The 21,129-nt window shown below is 48.7% G+C and overlaps 1 protein-coding gene across 5 annotated transcripts in view; it reads left to right on the forward strand.

The window, feature by feature from the left end:
* Window positions 1-21,129, forward strand: part of LOC144762305 (exportin-5-like) — a 2,106,094-nt gene that overhangs the window by 1,223,706 nt on the left and 861,259 nt on the right. For all 5 annotated transcript variants that reach the window (XM_078647454.1, XM_078647456.1, XM_078647455.1 and 2 more), the window contains exon 22: window positions 8,490-8,583. In XM_078647454.1, the coding sequence (XP_078503580.1) occupies window positions 8,490-8,583 (94 nt within the window). The remainder of the gene's footprint in view (window positions 1-8,489; window positions 8,584-21,129) is intronic.

The following is a 21,129-nucleotide window of genomic DNA, read 5'->3' on the forward strand; positions in this document are numbered from 1 at the left end:
TCAGACATGTGATGCAAACGTAACAGAATATGTCATGAATGGGCGGAAACATAGGAGGGGGCTACCTAAGGAGCCGGGACCTCTAACCTGGTGGTGCGCGCAAACTGGTAATGACGTGTTACGAGGAGAAGCTGGGGGCTATGAACTCTGTGCTAGGAGCAGAGACTAAAGTCTGGAGGGTCGGAGCGACATGTACCTAAACCCTATCTAGTATCTGATGTTTAGGGAACATGTTGATATAAACTAGAAGTCATGAGGGGAAAAGCTAATTGACTCTAAGACTAGAGCATGCATTTATTCTACATGTAGTGCGTGATGAAGAATATTAAATGACCATTAAATACAGTATTTCTCTTAACATGGAGCCGCATAGGCTAGACAATGACGGAAACTATTGATGCAGTTCAGTAGCTTAGGAATGCAGAGAAGGAGGACTGAACTGATAACTGGAACTATAACATACTTTTGGCAGACTCAGAGGCTGAGCCAGGCTGCACCGGGCACTGCGAGGCAGGAAGTAAGTGAAGGGTCGAGGATACAGGTGGGGGCTGTATCACTCCTCAGCGAGGCTTCAGGAGACAGGAGCTGAATCTGATGTCCGGGCCCTGTTGAGGCCTGGAAACGGGGACTTTATAATGAAATAACGTGCACACTGAGAAGCGTGGCAACATTACTTTACATAAGCCTGATATTCGTAGTATTCACGGGGACTGGAAAATGACATACCAGAGGTGGACACAACTATAATTGCGTCATTAATCGGACATGGGGAGTACATATGCATATTGGTCATGCACACATAACATATGATGGATGACACGTAGGGACACAGAACATGACAAAATTTACTTTTCCACACTACAATAATGTAACCTAGCATATACATCTATACGGCTACATCTTGCTGCAATTGCTGCATACCTACAAAACAGACAACATTCGTCGTTGTTTCGAGTAACCGATATCGTTTATGGAAGGACTTAAAAGAGTAATTCCACCTAGAGTTGCACCGTCTCCTATATGGAATCTCAGTGTAGTTCTCACCAGACTCGTGGGTCCCCAATTTGAACCTCTGCACAAATGTGAGTTACAATTCCTTACTTGGAAAGTAGCCTTCCTGGTAGCTATCACATCACTTAGTAGAGTTAGTGAACTCCAGGCATTCACCATACAAGAACCATTTTTACAAATACACCATAGTAAAGTGGTTCTTAGGCCTAATGCAACATTTCTTCCTAAAATGGTATCTACCTTTCACCTTAATCAGTTGGTTGATCTTCCAGTTTTTTCCCCTCACCCAGACTCCGCAGCAGAACGAGCTCTCCACACACTAGATGTTAGAGCCATACTCTACTACATCGAAAGAACTAAAAGTTTCAGAAACACAAAACAACTTTTTGTAGCTTTCTTCCCACCTCACAAGGGCAATCCCATTTCATAAACAGGAATTGCAAGGTAGATGGTGAAATGCATCCAAATATGCTATCTCAAAGCTAAACACACATTAACCATTCCCCTAGAGCTCATTCCACACGCAAACTAGGGGCTTCTATGTCATTCTTAGGGAGTATTCCCCTAGATGACATCTGCAAAGCAGCAACTTGATCTACACCACATACGTTCACTAAACACTATTGTGTAGATGTGTAAGCAAAGCAACAAGCTACTGTGGGCCTTGCTGTATTAAGAACACTTTTTCAAACTACTGCAATGGATACAGGTTGCCACCGCTAGGGGGGAAACTGCTTTATAGTCTATGCTAAAGTATACAATCTACAGCTCATATGCCTTGAACGGAAAATGCTACTTACCAGTATTCATCTGCTCTTGGCATGTAGAGCTGTAGAGTTGTATACGCACACCCACCTCCCCGGGTACCTCTATCTGTTGCAGTATTATCTTACTTAGATACATCACATGGACATCCTTTTCTATTCTCTCACTAACTCCATCATCACCCTTTATGGCGAAAAACATTCTGAAGATGGAGTCGATGCCCATGCACACTATCGCCATAAGGAGGAGTCACCTATCTTGTGACTACAAAGACTTCTTCCACAAAAACAAAGTGCAAACATCCAAGCCCAACACCAGATGGCGATCTATGCTAAAGTATATAACTCTACAGCTCTACATGCCAAGAACAGATGCATACTGGTAAGTAGCATTTTCCTTCTGCTCCCCTCTCTGAGGTCCGTCTCTTTATCCTTTCTCTAGCCCAGCAGAGCTCTGCTCTGGGACCCCTAAAGGACTTTCTGCCATCTCAGCCTTATCAGCCATCCATCTTCAAATCCCCTGATGTACGTAGGTTCTTAAAATGCTTCCAACACATGTTCCCACTTTCACCCTTTCACCTTAATCTGGTCGTAATTTTCCTGATTGGTACTCCCTTTGAGCCATTGCACAGTGGAAGGTGTACAATTGTGCGCGTTTATGCACAATGTAGTCATATGGGGGGTAAAGTTGTACATGCAATAAAGGTAAGTGTAGTCGATTTCAAGGTTCACATTCTGGATTTAGAATTGTAGTTGGCCAGTGTCCAAAGTACTACCAGCAGTTCTTCAGGGACTGCATGGGTTTCACCGGGGGGGGCAGGGTGCTGGTGAGGTTGTAGCTAGGCAGCCTACAGTGAGGGAGGGTCATCTGGAAACAGGCTGCACAGGAGGTCTTGGGGCAAATCCGAGAGCTTCCAAATGGGGCTTGGGTCACAAGGGGTCTTAGAGCAAGGAGGCACAGCCAGTTCTTCAGTACCCAGGGTGGGCAGTTCGGGTGCCGAGTGGTTAGGGTGGCTGGGCTGGTGCGCAAAGGGGCTCCTCGCAGTTAGGGACAGACAGCTGGCAGGGGCAAAATCAGGACAACTTGGCCATTCGCAAAGTGGGTCTCAGTGATGCTGACGTTCATTGGCAGCTGCTCAGTCATGGTGCAGTGAGTATCACTATTGGTGTGTGGTGCAGGGTGTCTGGTACCCCAGGGGGTTGGTGCTTCATGGCTCCGGTTAGTCCTGGTGCTTTCAGTGGGGGGAGACAAATCTGACCTTTCAGAGTACGAGTACCTTCTCCCGGTCGTCTACGGCATCGGTTGGGCGAAATTGCTGCAAGGCGGTTGACCGGACTCTGCTTGTCAGTGCCTGTGGTCTGCAGGGGAGAAGCTCCTGTACTCCAAGGGAGACTATAGGTGCTGGCAGGCTACCCAAGGCTTTGGTAGTTCTCCAGCTTGCAGGACAAGTCACTCTGTCGCGATTGTCGAGAGAGATGCAAGTAGGCAGGGTTTCGCGCCAAAAGTTCCCAGCTCTTCTGCAGTTCTCACCAGGTAGTGACTCTTCTTCATCCTCCTTCTCTTGGTCCGCTGAATCTAAGTTCTTGGGTTCAGAGGTGCCACCTAAATACTCAATTCAGGGATGTTACAGGGGCGTGATAGTTAGTAGCCAATGGGCTGCCTACATTTAGGGTGTCTACACCCTCTATATGACTTCTTCCGGTGGGAGATGGGCATAACCCTGCACCTAGAATACTAATCCCGCCCAAATCAAGATGGGGGAATCTGAGAAGTTGGGTTCACATCAGCTAGTCCACCTTAGGGGTGGTGCCGGATGAAGGTTGACCCACCTCTTAATCTGACTAATTTTCCCACCTGTCTTTCCCCCAGAAAGTGGGGTCAGGACAGAGGGTTTGGCATCTCCACTATCTGGAGAGGTCTAGGTGGCATAACAAAGGCGGCAAGCCCGTTGAAGCTTCCCGACCTGGGAAGGCTCATCCAGCAGGGAGGAGATGTAAACATCTCTGCCCAGAGAAGGCTTTGTTCCTGACCACTGACAACGAAGGCTCTCACCTAAGAAGGTCAGAAACTTGTGGTATCTAAGAGTGAAACTAGTTATCACAGGGACACATTCACTCACACAGATATGTTAGGCATGCTGTAGGGATGTGTGCCTTGTCGACTCTTCATTTTTCTCTGCACCAAGACATGCAGTCTGCAATGGCAATTCGTGCTGCAGCCCTTAAGAACCCTCTTTAGTTTCAATGCCCTAGGTACCAGGGGTACCATTTACTAGGGACTTACATGGAGCCTAAATTGGTACCAATTGTGCAACAATAGTACAGTTTAGGAAAGGAACACTGGTATTGGGGACCTGGTAAGCAGGGACCCATTACACTTTCCGTCACAGTTGCAGCAGATACAATGCAGAAAGTGGGGGTAACCATGCCCAAAAGGGGCCCTTTCCTACAATCACCCTCCCTTCTGGTATTTTCGTTCTGCCTTGTCTCTCTAAGAAGGAAGAGAGACTCCATCATTTGGACCTTAAAAGAACATTAAGCCTATATTGATTGTATCAAGGACCATCGATCAACCAATCAGTATTTGTAAAGCACAAGTGGTATCTGGGCACTGGGGTGCAATGTCTCAGTCGAAAAGCCAGGTCTTGAGTTTCTTTCTTAAATCCGCGTGAAAGGGTGCTGTTTGTAGGTGGAGGGGAAGCTTGTTCCAGGTCTTCTTTGTGATAATGTAGGAGAAGGCCCAGCCACCGCTGTGGTGGATGCGGGGGGGGGGGTGTGAGTGCTAGTGAGGTGGAGCGCAGGTCTCTGGTGGATTGACAGTAGTTGAGTTGGCAGTTGATGTTGGCCGGTCCTTAATCTTTTAGGGCCATGTAGGCGTGCGTGAGGGTCTTGAACTGGCATCTCTTCTGGATGTGGAGCCAGTGGAGATTTCTGAGGTGGGGGAGTCTATTTGGGAAGGTCCAGGATGAGTATGGCTGCAGCGTTCTGTATGGTCTGGAATCCCTTGAGGAATTGGGTTGTGCTGCCAGAGTAGTGAGCATTACTGTAGTCGAGGCAACTGGTTACTAGGGCCTGGATGACATTCTTCCTGGTGCTGACTGGGATCCATCTAAAGAGAGAAGGAGACTTCGTTGATCTACTTCTTCATGGTGAGTTTGCTGTTGAGGATGATGCAAAGGTTGTGTGAATGTTCTGTGGATGTGGGTCCGAGTTCGGCTGGCCACCAGCTGTGCTACCATATGGATATGTTTGTACCAAAGATCAGTACTTCCGTCTTGTCGGAGTTGAGTTTAAGGCAATTGCCTTTCATCTTGTTGGCTACGTTGGTCAAGGGGTCGCGGATGTTCTGATGATGGGGGGGCTTCGCTGAGCGAAAGGATACAATTTCTGTCACCTGAGTAGGATATGATGATGAGACCTTGGGATCTGAAGATATCCGCGAGTGGGGTCATGTAGTTTTTGAACCGCATAGGGCTGAGGGATGATCCTTGGGGTATGCCACAAATTATGTTCTTGGGTACAGAGGTGAAGGAAGGCAGCCGGATGCTTTGCATACGTCCTGTGTGGAAGTAGGCGATCCACTTGATGGCTTTCTCTTGTATGCCGATGATGTGTAGTCTATTGATGGGTGTGTGGTGGTATACGGTGTCAAATGCACCTGAGAGTTCGAGGAGGATCAGTTTACCCATGGTTGAGAAGGGTTCTGATGTCATCTGTGGCAGCGATCAGAGTTGTTTCCGTGCTGTGGTTGGCTTGGAATCCTGATTGGGAGACATCAAGCAGGCTGTTTAGTTCCAGGTATTCAGTGAGCTGTTGTTTGATGACCTTGCCTAGTACTTTGGCAGGGTAGGTAAGCAGAGGGATTGGTCGATAATTTTTTAATTTGCTGGAATCAGAGGAGGGTTTCTTTAGGAGGGGTCTGATCTCTTAATGCTTCTAAATGCCAGGGTCGGCACAGCCACTATATAGTTAGCCATTGTGTATTGACGCATGACCACTATATATATCAAAATGACTGACCGCACTTACGAAGCCTGGAGATTCTACTCCGGGGTTTGTATGGAGTTGTCCTGCTCATGCAGGGGCACCCTCACACTTATAAACCAGCACCCTGCCTTCAGGATTGAAATCCCTGTCTTAGGGGTGACTTATAGGTTTTAAGTGTAGTGACCACAGATATAAGAAAAAGTATATTTGTCGTAACTGATGCTAGCATCAGCTCACACAGGCTGCAATGGCATGCCTATAGTCACAGTTTGAGTGGTCTCTCATGGGTGGCATAATACATGCTGCAGCCAATGGGAGACCCCTGGTGTACGTACCTATGCCCTGGGTACCTTAGTACCATATACTAGGGACTTACAGGGGTACACCAGTACCCATTTCTGGAAGTACAGAAGTACTTACCACATCAAATTTAGGGAGGAAACACAATGACTGGGGTCTGATTAGCAGGATCCCCTTCAGAATAGTCAGAAAAACATACTGACACCAGCAAAAAGTGGGGGTAACCATGAAAGCAGATCCTACTTTCTTACAGTGAGGAATTTACAATTAAAAGTATCTGTCAGAAGAACAAGTTACTCTCCTTCGGTAATGATCTTTGTTGTGGATACTCTGTGTAACAACAGATTCCTCACCAACTATCTTCCTTCTCAAAAGGTCTAAAAAGGTCTCAAGTCTAGAGATATACTTATTTATTTTTGAAATTTGTAAAGCGCGAACAAATGCCCGTGGGCGTCTCGGGGCTATAGACTCAGTGCGTGACTCTCTAGATGCTAGTTCATGAAATGGATTACTGGTTGAACAACCAGGTCTTTAATCTTTTACAAAATGAAAGGAGAGAGTGACTTAACCTAATCGACAGTGGGAGGGAGTTCCAAAGTCGGGCTGCAGTGACCATGAACCGTCGTCTCCCCAGGAGGCTTTCTTTGTGCGTAGTACTATTAATTGATGCAAAGTCGTGGATCTCAGTTGTCTAGGAGGGCAATAGAGTGTTAACTGATCTCTAAGAAACTGCGGACCTTGATTGTGTAATGCTTTAAATGCAAGGCCAAGTGTCTTAAATTTTATACGATTTTTGATCGTCAACCAGTGGTAGTTCCGGATCGTTTGGGCAATTGGTTTACATTTGGGGGTCCTGGAGAGCAGTCTTGCCGCGGCATTTTGTATCGTTTGCATTTTGTTGACAACCCGAATTTGTGCATTGGCAAATAAGCCATTGTAGTAGTCCAGTGAAGATAATACCAGTGTGCTTACCAAAGTTTTACCGGCACAGTCTGGAAGGAACGGGATTATATTTCTTATGAGTCTTAGCTTGTGAAATGCTGTTGCTGCTATTTGATTGGCGTGGGCGGCGAAATTGAGATGTTCATCGAAAACAAATCCCAAATTCCTAACCTTTGGGACAGGATTAGGCTGAGTTCCAAAAGAAGAAGGCCACCAGGCGGGTGACCAGCCTGGGGAGAGTTTCCCAAAGATGACAACCTCCGTCTTCTCGGAGTTGAGTTTAAGGCAGTTGGAGGCCATCCAGTCTCCAATTGCCAGCATTCCTTCTTGGAAGCGCTCCGCCACCTCTTCTCCATCATTATTGATGGCGAGGACTAACTGGGTGTCGTCGGCGTAAGAAGTAAGGCTCATCTCATATAATTTGATAACTCTAGCTAGGTCCGACATATAAATGTTAAAAAGTGTCGGACTTAGGGATGAGCCCTGGGGAACCCCGCAGGGTAGAGACAGATCAGCCGACTGGAATGGTCCTAAGGTAACAGCCTGCGTTCTTCCAGATAAAAAGGAGGCAAGTAGGTTCTTTGCTCCCAGTTGGATGCTCATTTTTCCGACACGGTCAATCAGGATGGAGTGATCGACCGTGTCGAAGGCCGCGGATAGGTCCAGCAGTACAAGCACTGCTGTTCCTCCCTACACAATGCTCATGCCAATCTGCTGATGAGCTCTGCGTCTGAATGGCACGGGCACCCTATAAAGCATCTAATCTAATTTGACTCCCCTCATCAGTTCCGGTGTAGAAAAGTTTTGGCATGGGACTGCATGACGCCACTTACCAATGCACAGACGTGCTGCTCAAAAAAGTTTCAGCATCCATTTGGACGCCTCTGGAATTTACAAGGTGCGGAATCTGCAGTTAGATAAGAGTATCCACCAGAAAGATATTTACCAAAGGTAAGTAGCTTGTTCATTTCTATTCCGTGCTGTGAGTCCCATAAAGAGCTCTGCTGTTGCTACTTCAAACTTTTTACAACATCTCTTTGAACTTCCCTGGATTTTTTTGCCAGCTCCATGTTCATTTTAATTGAAATATCAAATGAAAGTCATTAAATATAGACTAGATGGAGATATATATATATATATAAAACGTTCTATACATTGTTTATCTACATTTTGGAAAAAAATATGGGTCAAATTCAGGTTCATATCTTAAAGGAAAAGTTCCATAATCCAGAAACAGGATTATGAGTAACTTTTCTTTCTTTGCATTTTTAACTCGCTCTTTCAACCATGAAAAGTCCTAAATGCTTCCATATACTTACAGTGAACTGTAGTAGTTGTGACTGTAAAGCGTACAAGTGTTTTGTTGCATGTTTTGGGAAAGAGTGTTACCCCAGGAGGCAGCATAATCAGAAAGTGGTAAAATTATTGTTCTCTTTCAATCCCTTTGCCATTAAAAAAGTCTATATTTCTACCTTTCTAATGCAGAATCCGAAACTCTGAATTGTATTTATGACCCACCAGAATACAAAACACACCTGGAAAAATTGCAAGGATTTTTCTGCTCCTTGTATAATTGCTGGTAAGATGTCCATACCCTTTTGTCTTTTTTGTGGTTTCATTAAAATAAAGCATATTTGAAACTTACATACTTAATATTTGAAATTGGTCTTATGAACTGTCTTCCTTTTTAGCAACATCACATTTGGCAAATCATCTAATATCTAATACATTGTTATTTCCTGTATTTTTATTTTTTAAATCTTTTCAGACTCAACGTTTTCCTTGTGTTTTGGCACGAGGGAGAGTGCCATGTGTGAAAGATATTGCAACTAAGCAACGCTATGTATGGCGACATTGCACAAGTTGAACGAGTTATTTACCTACGATATAAATCTTTCTGGTGAATATTCTGTCTACCGTTAACTTCCTCAGCTTTTAGATAAACCCAGTGGGGGAAGTGGCCAAGATGGCAGCAGCATTTAACTCTTCCTACGCTCCTTAGCTGACCTGTTGTGCAAAGCACCGAATTGCACCAGATACAGGGCCTCACAGAGGCATAACAGCAGACGGGACCCAACCCTGACTGCCCCAGATGGGGCCCAATTGCACCACGGTACGCCATGCCCGAGAAGCCGCTAAGTGCGGCCAGAGAGCTAACACACCCAGGATGGTAACCGCCATGCCAAAGACAGAGTCCCGTGTGTAGGAAGCTGGCTTTTTATGTAGTGGGCCAATGTAAGGGCATACCATGCAAAAAGTCCAGATGAACTTTATTGGCTTACATTAATAATCCCAAGTCCTCCATTTGTGTTAGTGTGGCTGTTAGAAATGGGGGTCTCTAGTTGGCAGAGTTAAGTACCTTTGACCAAATAGGGACCCTGGCTTCTAGTCAGGGAAACACACTGTTGATAACCCCTGCTCACCCCATTGGTAGCTTGGCACGAGCAGATAGGCTTATCCCCAAGGCAATGTGTAAAGTATTTGCACCAGCACCCACAATAACACTGTGAAACACCACAAATGGACACCACACAGGTATTTATAAAAATAGAGATCTTTATCTAGAACTTAGGCAAGACCACATAACAATATTCCTACATACACAGTACAGTTGTTTTGTAAAGAAAAGGTTCTTTTGTTTCAAAGATAAACCGGGTGATTTCTGTTTCTTGTTACTTCATAACTCTGGGGCAAAACAGTTCTTTAAGTGGGTGCGAACAGTGTAGAATTATATGCGCATGCTCCTGAGCCACAAAACGACAATGCCTCCCCGGGTTTGGGCTCCCTGATTTTCCTGCTGGCTGACTCTGCGATCAGTGCAGCCACACTATGCCCCTGAATACTTTGCGGGGAATTAGTGGATGCGCAGCAGCCCTAGTACCCGCAACTAACCTTCGTGCCGTACCTGGGCAAAATCCTGGAGTGCCACATTACAACAGTCCTCCGCTCTTTTGTCGAGGACAATGGCTGTTTAGCCCCCTGCCAGGCTGGCTTCCGTCCGCTCCACTCCACCGAGAAAGTTGTGGTCTCAGTCATGGACAAACTCAGGGAGGGGATGGATGTCAACCGCCCCCAGGCTCTGGTCCACCTTGATTTGTCCGCTGCGTTCGACACGGTTGACCATTCCATTCTTCTTACCCGTGTCGAGGTGGCGGGCGTCAGGGGGCCCGTCCTGTCTTGGCTCACTTCTTTTCTGAGAGACCGCACTCAGGCCGTCCACCTGGCAGACTTTTCTGCCTCCCCACGCAAGGTGCAGTGCGGTGTCCCTCAGGGTTCCTCCCTTTCCCCCCCTTCTGTTTAATTTGTACATCTTTCCCCTCATTTTTGCTTTACAGCAGCTGGAGGTTACGGTTTTCAATTATGCTGATGACCTCCAGCTCATCTTCAACCTTTCTCACTCCCCTCAGTCCATTCACAGTTTTCAATCAGTTATGATTTTCATCAGGGACTGGATGAATCTTAACCATCTTAAACTTAACCCCAGACAAAATCGAGTTAGTTCTTACCGGCGGTACATCCAGTCCCTGGACCTCCACGTATTGGCCCCCCTTCACCCTCCCACTCAGTCAAAACACTTGGGATCACGCTTAACCAACATCTCACTCTGCACTCCCAGATCAGCATGGTGGTCTCATCTTGTTTTTTTACCCTTCGCACCATTAGAAAGATTTCCAGATTCTTTTCCTGCCTTAAAACTCATCTTGATGGCGATGGTTCTATCGCGCCTAGACTACGGCAACATCTTGTACAATGGCGTCCCCGCCTATGCCCTCCGACATCTCCAATTGGTCCAGAACCAAGCTGCCCGCCTCATCCATGGTCTTTCCAAATCGCACCATGTTACTCCCCTATTAAAGGCCTTGCACTGGCTCCCCATCAGAGAGCGGGCCCTCTTTAAGCTGGGATGCACAACGTGTCAGGCCCGCGCCAGAACTGCTCCAGCTTTTATGAACTCGGAAATTAAAAACTATAGTCCCGCTAGAGAACTGCGCTCTTCCACCCAGTCTCTCCTTTTTGTACCGCGGTTCAGGAAGAATAAATTGGGGGGCATGAAATTCTCTGTTCTTGACCCCACTTTCTGGAACTCCCTCCCTCCCACTATCAGATCTACACCCTCGTATCCTGAGTTCCACAAGGCGCTCAAAACTTTTCTTTTTCTGCAAGCTTTCTCGCCCTAGCCCCCGCACCTCTGCCTCCCAGGTTTTGCATCCCTCAGCGCCAAGAAACCGCCCGGTATACGTCCGCTTAACAAATACTTTTAAATTCGATTCAAATACGGGTGGAAATAGGGAGAAAAGGTTATGTCCTAGTTTCTTAACAAATACCTTGCTGCACTGCGAATCACCTGGCTTCCCCCTTCACTATCCGGTAAGTGGGTGGGGGGAGACCCACGCTCCCCAACCCCCACCGTAACGCGCCCTTTCTCAGCACAGTGTTTGGACAGATTACCTGGGTCTGCAGTTTTCTTCCGTTGGGCAGCCACGCGCCGGCGTACTCCGCCTCCCAATTCTCGGCTGATCGCCTGGGGATTCCGCTTCCTGGATCCCTGGACCGTGACTTGGCGTTCACCAGAGACGAGCCCCCTCTCATGCTAAGCAGCCTGCAACGCTGGGCCAATCTCAGCGCGGCTTGCAGTGACGTGGGGGTTCCCAGCCGATGACGCTCCCTGGCCAGCGGCTGTGATTTATTCCAGCTGATCTTTGTCCCGGGCTGGCGGCGGTGATCGGGATTCTTGGCAATTCAGACCGAATCAGTCCCCACGCAGGCCGTTGCTTGAAGGCTGGGTCGCCTACAAGGTACAGACACACTTCGGTGAGGTTATGCTCGAGGAAAAGCAAAACATCATGGCAGGAGTCAGCTGTGTGCCGATGCACACAGCAGGGGCAGTCTTCCTTCTTAGTTTCTGCAGCTGATCTTTTTCTGGCAGAGATTCCTCTTGATTGTAGAAGTCTTCTTTGGCAAACTTTTATATCCCTGAGTTTCAACAAGAGGCCAGCTCTTCTCAGGCCCTTGGAGACACTTATTCCTGGACACAGCACACAGCAAAGTGCTTTCTTCAAGCAAGTGGGGTAATACAGCACACAGCAAATCCCCCTGTCCCTTTCCTTAGTAGTAACAGCAAATGGTACGTCTGCCCCAGAACACACATCAAGGGCAGTCTTCCTTTCCAGTCTCCTCAGCTGATCCTCTTTGGCAGGGATTCCTCTTGTTGGCAAAAGTAGTCTAGTCTTACTGGGGTTACAGCCCTTACTTTTATACCCCACAAGTCTTTGTTCTTACATGTGTGATGGGTCCAGGATCCAGTCCAAACCAGTTCTAGGTGCCCTCTTCCAGGGCATGTCTTCTTCCTTTGTGAGTGTGGGCCAGGGCCATCAAACCCACCACAGGAGGTGGAGCCAGCATTGTGGGAGGCAGGCACAGCCCTATTCAGACCCAGGTGCAACTACTCCCACCACTCCAAATGCAGATAGGTCTATTCAGCCTGGTGCTGACTCACCCAGCCTCCTATAGTCACCCCCAGCCCCTGTCACTCACAAACCAGTCAGCCAATACACAAACAGGCAGAGACCCACAGAAAGGAATCCTTCTAAGAGATGTGTTATCAAATTCTGAGTTTAGGGATACCAGATTTCAATTTTCCATCTTGCTCCTATGGGAAGATATGCAGGTAAACATTATACACAGCATTCCCCATTGTAGCCTATGGGCAAGATAGCCTTTCAATAGTGAAAAATGAAATTGGCAGTATTTCACTATCAGGACATGTCACCCACACGAGTACATCCGGATCCGGACTGGAAAGTGTGGTGGCCTGAGAACATGTTTCCACCAGCAAGTTCATCCCAGGTGGTGAAAAACCTTGGGATTAAGATTGACAACGGCCTCACATTGCGCTCACAGGTAATTGGTCTCACGGGCACCTGTTTCGGCCTGCTCCGGATGTTGCGCAAGTTCCTCCCTCTGTTATCGCAGGAACACAGGAAGATCACTGTGCAGGCGATAATTGGCTCGAGAATTGATTATGCTAACGCTCTCTATCTCGGCCTGCCGGAATATCTGCTTCAACGGCTACAGGTGGTCCAGAACTCGGCAGCTCGGGCCATTTTTGGACTATCTCGCCGTGCTAGAGCCTCGGGTCTCCTGGAGGCACTGCACTGGCTGCCTGTCCGGAAACTGATCATTTTTAAGATTCTGACTCTGGCGCACAAAGCCCTGTATGCCTCCGGGGCAAAATATCTCCAAAAAAGACTGACTTTCTACCATCCAGTCAGGTCGCTGAGGTCAGAATCCCTGTTTCTTGTGGCAGTACCTCGTGTGAAGAGGGCACGCATTAGTGGCCGTTCTTTTAGACTACTGGCGCCCCAATTGTGGAATAAGCTGCCAATGGCCCTGCGCAGTATTCCAAACTTGTTGGCCTTTAGGAAGGGGCTCAAAACTTGGCTTTTTTCCTCTTAGTTTTTTTCCCTGAGCTCCGTCGGTTTCCTTTCTGTTTTTATCTGTTGTGTTGTAGATAGTTTACAAAACACTCTTTGAGTAGCCGTGCGCTATATAAAACCCCAGTATAACATAACATACATGTCCAACCTTTCACATACACTGCACCCTGCCCAGGGGGGGGGTACCTTGGGCCTACCATAGGGCAAGAAAAGGGAAAGGTCAGGCCTGGCAAGTGTCTACACTGGCCAGGACAACATGGCAGTTCACAGAGTGCGCACAGGCACTGCAGTGGCAGGCTGAGACACCATTTTAGGGCTATTCATGTGGGTGGCACAATCAGTGCTGCAGGCCCACTAGTAGCATTTGAATTACCAGCCCTGGCACACTCATTGCCCTTTACTAGGGACCTTACAGGTAAAACAAATATGCTAATCACGGATAACCAATCATCATATCAATTTACAGGGAGAGCATATGCACGTTAGTACTGACCAGCAGTGGTTAAGTTCCCAGAGTCCTATAGCCAACAACCATAGGTCAGGAAACACAAGGGAGGAAGAAGCAAAAAGTTTGGGGATAACGCTGCAAAAAGGACCATTTCCAGCAGTGGCTGAGCAGCTTGGGCTTATCAGATGGGAGTGTAAGCATTTGTTGCACACACTGAGTCAATTTATGAGACACACACTCAAAAACAAATCCAAGACCAATTTATAAAAAGTAACACAGATTTATATGTGGTAATTTTATCCTATGGGAGGAAAATCATACACAGCAAACATATACTTTCAGTCGGTGTTCGGTGGTGCCCTTTAGGACTTAAGGTTCCTAGGGGCCAAGGTCCAAAGAAGAACCTACAGTTTGGGTTTGCCTGCCCAGGGGTGTTGAGCTGCAGAGGTGCTGATCAGGATGGTAGCCACAAGCGCTACACCATTGAAGTCGATGTTACCTAAAACAAAGAGGGTACGGGAGTGGGTGCGGGGGGACTTGAGGACAAGGGGAGGTTAAGGTTGCAAGGTCCCTTAGGCCATGGGGATGCAGTGAGAAGTCACAGCCCTGGACTGTGGAGTTCTGGTGCAGAGGGTCTTGGCGGGCTGGCCACTGGAGGTCGAGGCTCTCGCAGTTGTCAGTCAGTTCTGCAGAGGAGGAAAAAACAAGACCTCAGGGCCATACTGGTAGTGGATTTTGTCCGTCCTGAAGTTCCTTGTCGTGCAGGTAGGTTTTCCTTGGTGGTGGTAAAACAAGCCTTGGCTGGTGCAGGTTTTCCGGTACCCAGGGTATTGGTGCAGGGGGGCTCCAGGAGGATCTAGCATCTCGAAACTCTGAAGAGAGACGGGGCTGACCTCCTAGAGCCACAAAGACGTTTTCCTGATGTGCTGCTCCCTCAATGGGTCCAATGGCCAACAACATGAAGTACCGGACAAGTGTGGTTGGTGCCTGCAGATGCAGGGGGATTCCTCTTTCACCCCAAGGGAGGTGCTAGATGGTTGATGAAGTGCTGAACAGTCCTTTAACTGTTGAGGAGGATGCACAGCTTTTGAACGAGCCAGGTCTTTGCAACTGTTGAGGTATCAGCAGCCAGGCAGGGTTTTGAGACCCGTTCAGTTTAGGTCCTCAGTTCTCGCAGGAATGGCTCTTTTTTGTTCTTCTTCTGTTCCCAAGTAGACAAATCTGTCTCTCTGGTGTCGGGGAAGACCCCTAAATACTCAATTTAGGGGCATTTAGGGGAGTGTATGGCCGTAGCCAATGGGCTACCTACCACTAGGGTGGCTACACCCCCTATATGACCACTTCTTGTGGGGAGTAGGCAGAAGCCTGACCCACCATTCTCTAGTTTCACCAAACACCAGATGGTAAAACCCTTCTCCGGCTGTCTACATTAGGGGTGTGACTAGCTTGTAAGTGAAACACACCTTTTGAATATCTATTTTCCTACCTACTCTGGTGTGAAATGGGCCTCAAGGTAGGGGGTGGCTTTCTCCAGATCTGGGGGGAAGCCATAGTTGCATGTAAAAGGCGGCGGAGTCTTTGAAGCCGCTGGACTTGATATACTAAATTCACTAGCTATCCTGCTGGAGTAGGTGTTATCACATTCCTCTGAGCAGGCATTGCTCCTGGTCTCTAAGAGCACGGGGCCTCGCCTGCAGGGAGTCAGAAACTCCTCTGTGGGGGCAGCTGGACGATACCAATCAACCAGCACACCAAGTGACCAGTAGGGATACAGGGGGCATGTCTAACGGCCCTCTGGGTGCATGTCTTCATAAATCCGATACTGGCATCAGTATGGATTCATTAAGACAACAGGTTTGATACCAAACCTCAGTATTTTCAGTGAAGCTATTCTGCTGTTGGCTAACTCGTAATGACCGGTGCCCAGTACACACCTTTAAAATGGCTTCCTGATTACTTGCAGTGTCTGGCAATGGAATTAGACTTTATGGGTTCACGCAGATGTGCCCTCACATGTAATATAATGCACCAGGTCTTAAGGCTCCAAGTCCGGCTGACTTACATATATAGTACATGCAGTGTACTTGGGCACTGCATGCAGGGAGTGGGCAATGTTGTGTTTTGGAATGGCTTGCACCACGCTAGGATCCTACTTATTGGGGACTTGAACTACTGGTTCAATGATGTTTGTGGCGGGCCACAGGCAACAGAACTTTCTGAATTGCTCTCCAACTTAAATTTGTCCCAGTACTTGTCTGCCCCTACCCATATAAAGGAGCACACCCTCGACCAAATCTGGTCTTATAACCTCACATTGGCGCTACAATTAATCTCTCCCTGCATCTGGTCTGACCACCATTTGATTGAATTTACAGCCACTTTCAATGGCGCAATCAAGACCCCCAAGGTGACGGGAAGATTGATGAAAAAGTGGAGAACCCTTGATACACAGGGATTTATTAACACCCTAGCCAGCTCTCCACCTACTTTTAACTCTAATATTAATTCCATGGAAAAACACATCGCGAACTGGCTATTAGCGGCCAGTGATATACAGGCTCCCCTCACCAAATTTTCTCGTGCTAGACACTCTGATGCCCATAAATGGTTCACCACCGAATTAAAAGGCCAAAAACTTAAGCTCCGTCAATCAGAGAGGAAATGGAGGCTATGCTATTCCATTGAAGATAGACAGCAGTATTTGTTAGCTCGTAAGGATTATAAAAAAGCCATACTGACTGCTCATAATAAATCTAAGGACATTTTAAAGATTGTTAGCGACGTAGTGATGAGAGAATATCACCGAGTCAGGCCCCCACCCAAGAACTGTGTAATTCTCTGAATTATTTTTTCTTGGAAAAAATCGCCGTCATCAGGGCCAGCATTCCCCCCACTGTCAACATGGAATCACTGGATGACATTACCGGAAATTCACTTATCATGAATCACTTTTCAGTTATATGTTTAACACACTATCAGATCTTATGACCCGTGTCAAGTCGGGTTCTCCCAATGATTACTGCCCACCCCCTGTCCTTAGGGACACTTTCTCTGCATTACCTCATAGCATTCTCCCTTTTCTGAATGAATCCCTCAGTAAGGGTGCGGTACCTAGGGCCTTTAAGAACGCTACAATAGTTCCTCTTTTAAAAAAAAAAGGGGCAGAACCTCTGAATTCCTCCAACTATCGTCCTATATTCCTTCTCCCCTTCTTGGCTAAGATCTTGGAGGCTCATGGGGCTAGGTGCCTTTCAAACTTTATTGAAGAATTGGAGTACTTAGAGCCAAACCAAGCTGGCGTCCGGCCAGCTCACTCAACGGAGTCAGTAATTCTTGCGGTACTGGACACATTGAGAGCAAATGCAGACATGGGGGTCCCCCAGGCTCTTTTGCTCCTGGATTTGTCAGCTGCGTTCGACACGGTCGATCATAACATCTTGTTGAACCGTGTCGAACAAGCAGGTATACAAGGTCCTGCATATAAATGGATCAAGTCCTTTATTACAGGCAGAACTCAAGCAGTACGTCTTGGTGCCTTTACTGCCCCTAAATTGTCCACTCCATGTGGGGTTCCGCAGGGTTCGTCCCTTTCCCCACTGCTGTTCAATCTTTACCTTAGGCCTTTGATTCATTCACTCAAAAACAAGAAAATAACCATCTTCAACTACGCCGACGACCTCCAGCTTGCCTTCCCTCTGGATTCCCCTAACGCCGTCGCGGACTTTCAAACTACCATGCTCCACATCTAGCACTTGGATTGATCTTAACCATTTGAAACTCAGCCCAGGCAAGACGGAATTGGCGCTGCCCGGGAAGAGCGATGTCTGCTGTGGACCGCATTTCTGGCCGTGTGAATTAGGACCTCCTTCTGCCCCTTCCCCTTCTGTGAAAAGCTTAAGGGGTACCATTAACTGATCTCTCCCTTAGAGGACAAGTGGGGGCAGTGGTTTCTACTAGTCTCTTCTGTAGGAACTGGGGTCACCAGTTCCCCGGGGGGTAGCTTGGCTCGAGCAGGTAGGCACCCAAAAGCTTGGGTGTAAAGTGAGCATACAGCACACACATCCACTGAGACAGGGAATGCACACAATAACTGACACCACTCCAGTTAGGTTGATTCAAAATCAATAAGCTTTATCTAGATTAAAATGCAGGGTATTCAACTAACCAATACATTAACTCATTAGCACCTTTCATGAGATGAAACATTTCATTATGTCATTGGAGGCGATTAATCAACATCTCCCTATGCAAGAGTAAACGGCTCCTTTTGCAGTACTAAACATTTAATTAGCAATCGGGCAACATCTTCTTAGGCAGAAATGACCTTCTCATTATGTAAAAATAACCATCTCATTATGCAACAATAACCATCTCATTATGTAAAGAAAATATTTAATCAGGTAAGTAACCCGTTCAGTAGGCAAATCATTTCATTAGGCATAGGTAAATCATTGAACCCGCAGGGGATTTCCCTCGTCGAACTCAGCTCCTGCTAAGAGGCAATCTGGCTAAAACAATTCCCCAGCTATGGACTACTTCCTCCTCAGACCAGTCACTAAATGAGGAATTTGGGGTTCTTACCCGGTCAATAAGGGCTACTGCCCAGTTCAGTCAGCTCAGGGGGCTCCACTGGGGCCAACGGGGCCCAACGACAGACTTCCCCAGGGGAGGGGCGAACTCAGAGCATCCTCCCCGGGGGTTTACCTTTTCCTTCGGCTCCCACAGGAGCCCTTGCGTTGGTTCTCTGCTGCCAATGGATGCGGGGCCTCGGGCTCTCTCCGGCGCCCTCCGGTGATGTGGCGTCGGCAGGGCAGTAGTATCCAGTGAGGCCGAGGAAAGCTTGGACCTCAGTTTGGGTTTTGGGGGGCTCCCAGGCCATGATGGTCTCAATTTTGGCCTGGAGGGGTTGCACCTTACCCCCACCCACCAAGTGTCCCAGGTAGACGACAGATCCCTGTCCAATCTGGCACTTGCTAACCTTGATGGTCAGGCCAGCACGTTGCAGATCCTGAAGCACCTCCTGGAGATGCTGCAGATGGGCCTCCCAGGTGCTACTGAAGACAGCTATGCCGTCCAGGTACGCCGCTGAGAAGGACTCCAGGCCAGACAGCACCTGGTTCACCAACCGCTGGAAAGTGGCCGGAGCATTCTTGAGCCCGAAGGGCATCACTCTAAATTGAAAGTGGCCCCCAGGGGTGGAGAACGCAGTTTTCTCCTTTGCTCCGTCGGCCATGGCAATCTGCCAGTACCCTGATGTTAAGTCGATGGTGCTGAGGTACCGGGCTGCTCCCAGCCGGTCAATCAGCTCATCTGCCTGTGAGATCGGGTCAGCATCTGTCTTGGTGACAGAGTTCAATCGCCGATAGTCCACACTGAACCGAAGTTCTGGTGTGGTGCCCGGTGGGGCCGCTTTCGGCACCAACACGACTGGACTAGCCCAAGGGCTGCTGGAAGGTTTGATCACCCCCAGCTCCAGCATTTTGACCACCTCACCCTGGATGCTGTTCTTAACTTTATCAGACAGCCGGTCAGACTTGGTTTTTACAGGCGGACTGTCCCCTGTGTCCACATCATGGGTACACAGATGTGTAATTCCAGGCGTGAGGGAGAACAACGAGGCGTACTGCTCCAACACCTGGCGGCAGTCCCTCTGTTGCTCTGGGGTCAAGGATGGGGAGAGGACCACTCCCTCCACCGATCCATCCTTCTCCTGGGCCGCCAGAAGGTCCGGAAGAGGCTCACTCTCCTCCTCCTCGCTCCCATCCGTCACCATGAGGAGAGCAAGCTCAGATCGCTCATGGTGCGGCTTCAGGCGGTTGACGTGGCGCACCCGATGGGGCTGTCGGGGGGTATTCAAATCCACGACATAGGTGGTCTGGCCTCAACGCTCCACAATTTCGTACGGACCAGTCCACCGGTCCTGGAGGGCACTAAGCTCCACAGGCTCCATGACCGACACCTTCTGTCCAGTGTCCAACTCCACCGTCCGAGCGTTGCGGTCATACCACTCCTTCATGACGGCTTGACTAGCCTCCAGATTGTCTCAGGCCTCCTTCCACAGCTTGGCCATCTGGCTGCGGAATGCCAGCATGTAGCTGACGACATCACGGGGAAGCTTCTTCGAAGTCTTCTCCCACCCCTCCTTGACAAGGCTGAGGGGCCCCCTAACGAGGTGGCCATAGAGCATCTCAAAGGGGCTGAACCCGACTCCCTTCTGGGGTACCTCGCGGTATGAAAACAGCAGGCAAGGGAGGAGGACGTCCCACTTCCGCCTCAAGTCCCCTGGCAGGCTCCGGATCATCCCCTTCAGAGTCTTGTTGAAGCGCTCTACGAGCCCGTTAGTCTGGGGGTGGTAAGGAGTGGAGAACCGGTAGGTCACTCCACACTCCTTCCACATGGCCTGCATGTAGGCCGACATGAAGTTCGTACCCCTATCTGTCACCACGACCTTGGGGAATCCCACTCGGGTAAAAATCCCCATCAGGGCCCGCGCCACCACAGGTGCAGTGATGGTCTTCAGAGGGATAGCCTCTGGGTACCGGGTGACGTGGTCCACTAACACCAAAATGAACCGGTGTCCCGAAGAGGTCGGAGGGTCCAATGGCCCAACAATGTCAATTTCGACCCGCTCAAAAGGGGTCCCGACAACCGGGAGCGGTTCCAAAGGGACCTTCACCTTAGTCCCAGTCTTGCCACTTGCTTGTCAAGTCTTGCAGGTCTTGCAGTAGGTGTCAGAGGCAACTCTCATCCTGGGCCAATAAAAATGTGGGACTAGCCGCGCAAAAGTCTTGTCCTGGCCCAGGTGTCCAGCCAAAGGTATCTCATGCGCCAATTCCAATAAGAAGGCCCGGTAGCATCGGGGGACCACTAAGGCCCTCGAGGATCCATGCACCGGAACCTTAGGCTCACTGTAGAGAAGGCCATACTCCCAGTACACATGATAGCTCCCGGTCTCTTGGTTGGTCGCTTAGGCTTCGGCCTGCCGCCGCATGCCTTCAAGCGTGGGGCACTCTCTCTGCGCCCGACAGAATTCCTCCTGGGTAGGCCCTCCTTCCACATGCCACTTGGCAAAGGTCGTCAAGTCCCCCACGGGAACAACATCCACCTCTGCGGACTCCGGGGGCACCTCGGCAGACTCCAGGGGTACCTCCACCGGCTCCCCATCCATCACACAGGATGTGTCCTCCACAAGATTCTTTTCTTCTCGACCAGCATTGGGTTGGGCCGTTGTCTCAGGCTC

Source organism: Lissotriton helveticus, chromosome 6 (genome assembly GCF_964261635.1).
Source record: "Lissotriton helveticus chromosome 6, aLisHel1.1, whole genome shotgun sequence".
Lineage (NCBI taxonomy): Eukaryota > Metazoa > Chordata > Amphibia > Caudata > Salamandridae > Lissotriton > Lissotriton helveticus.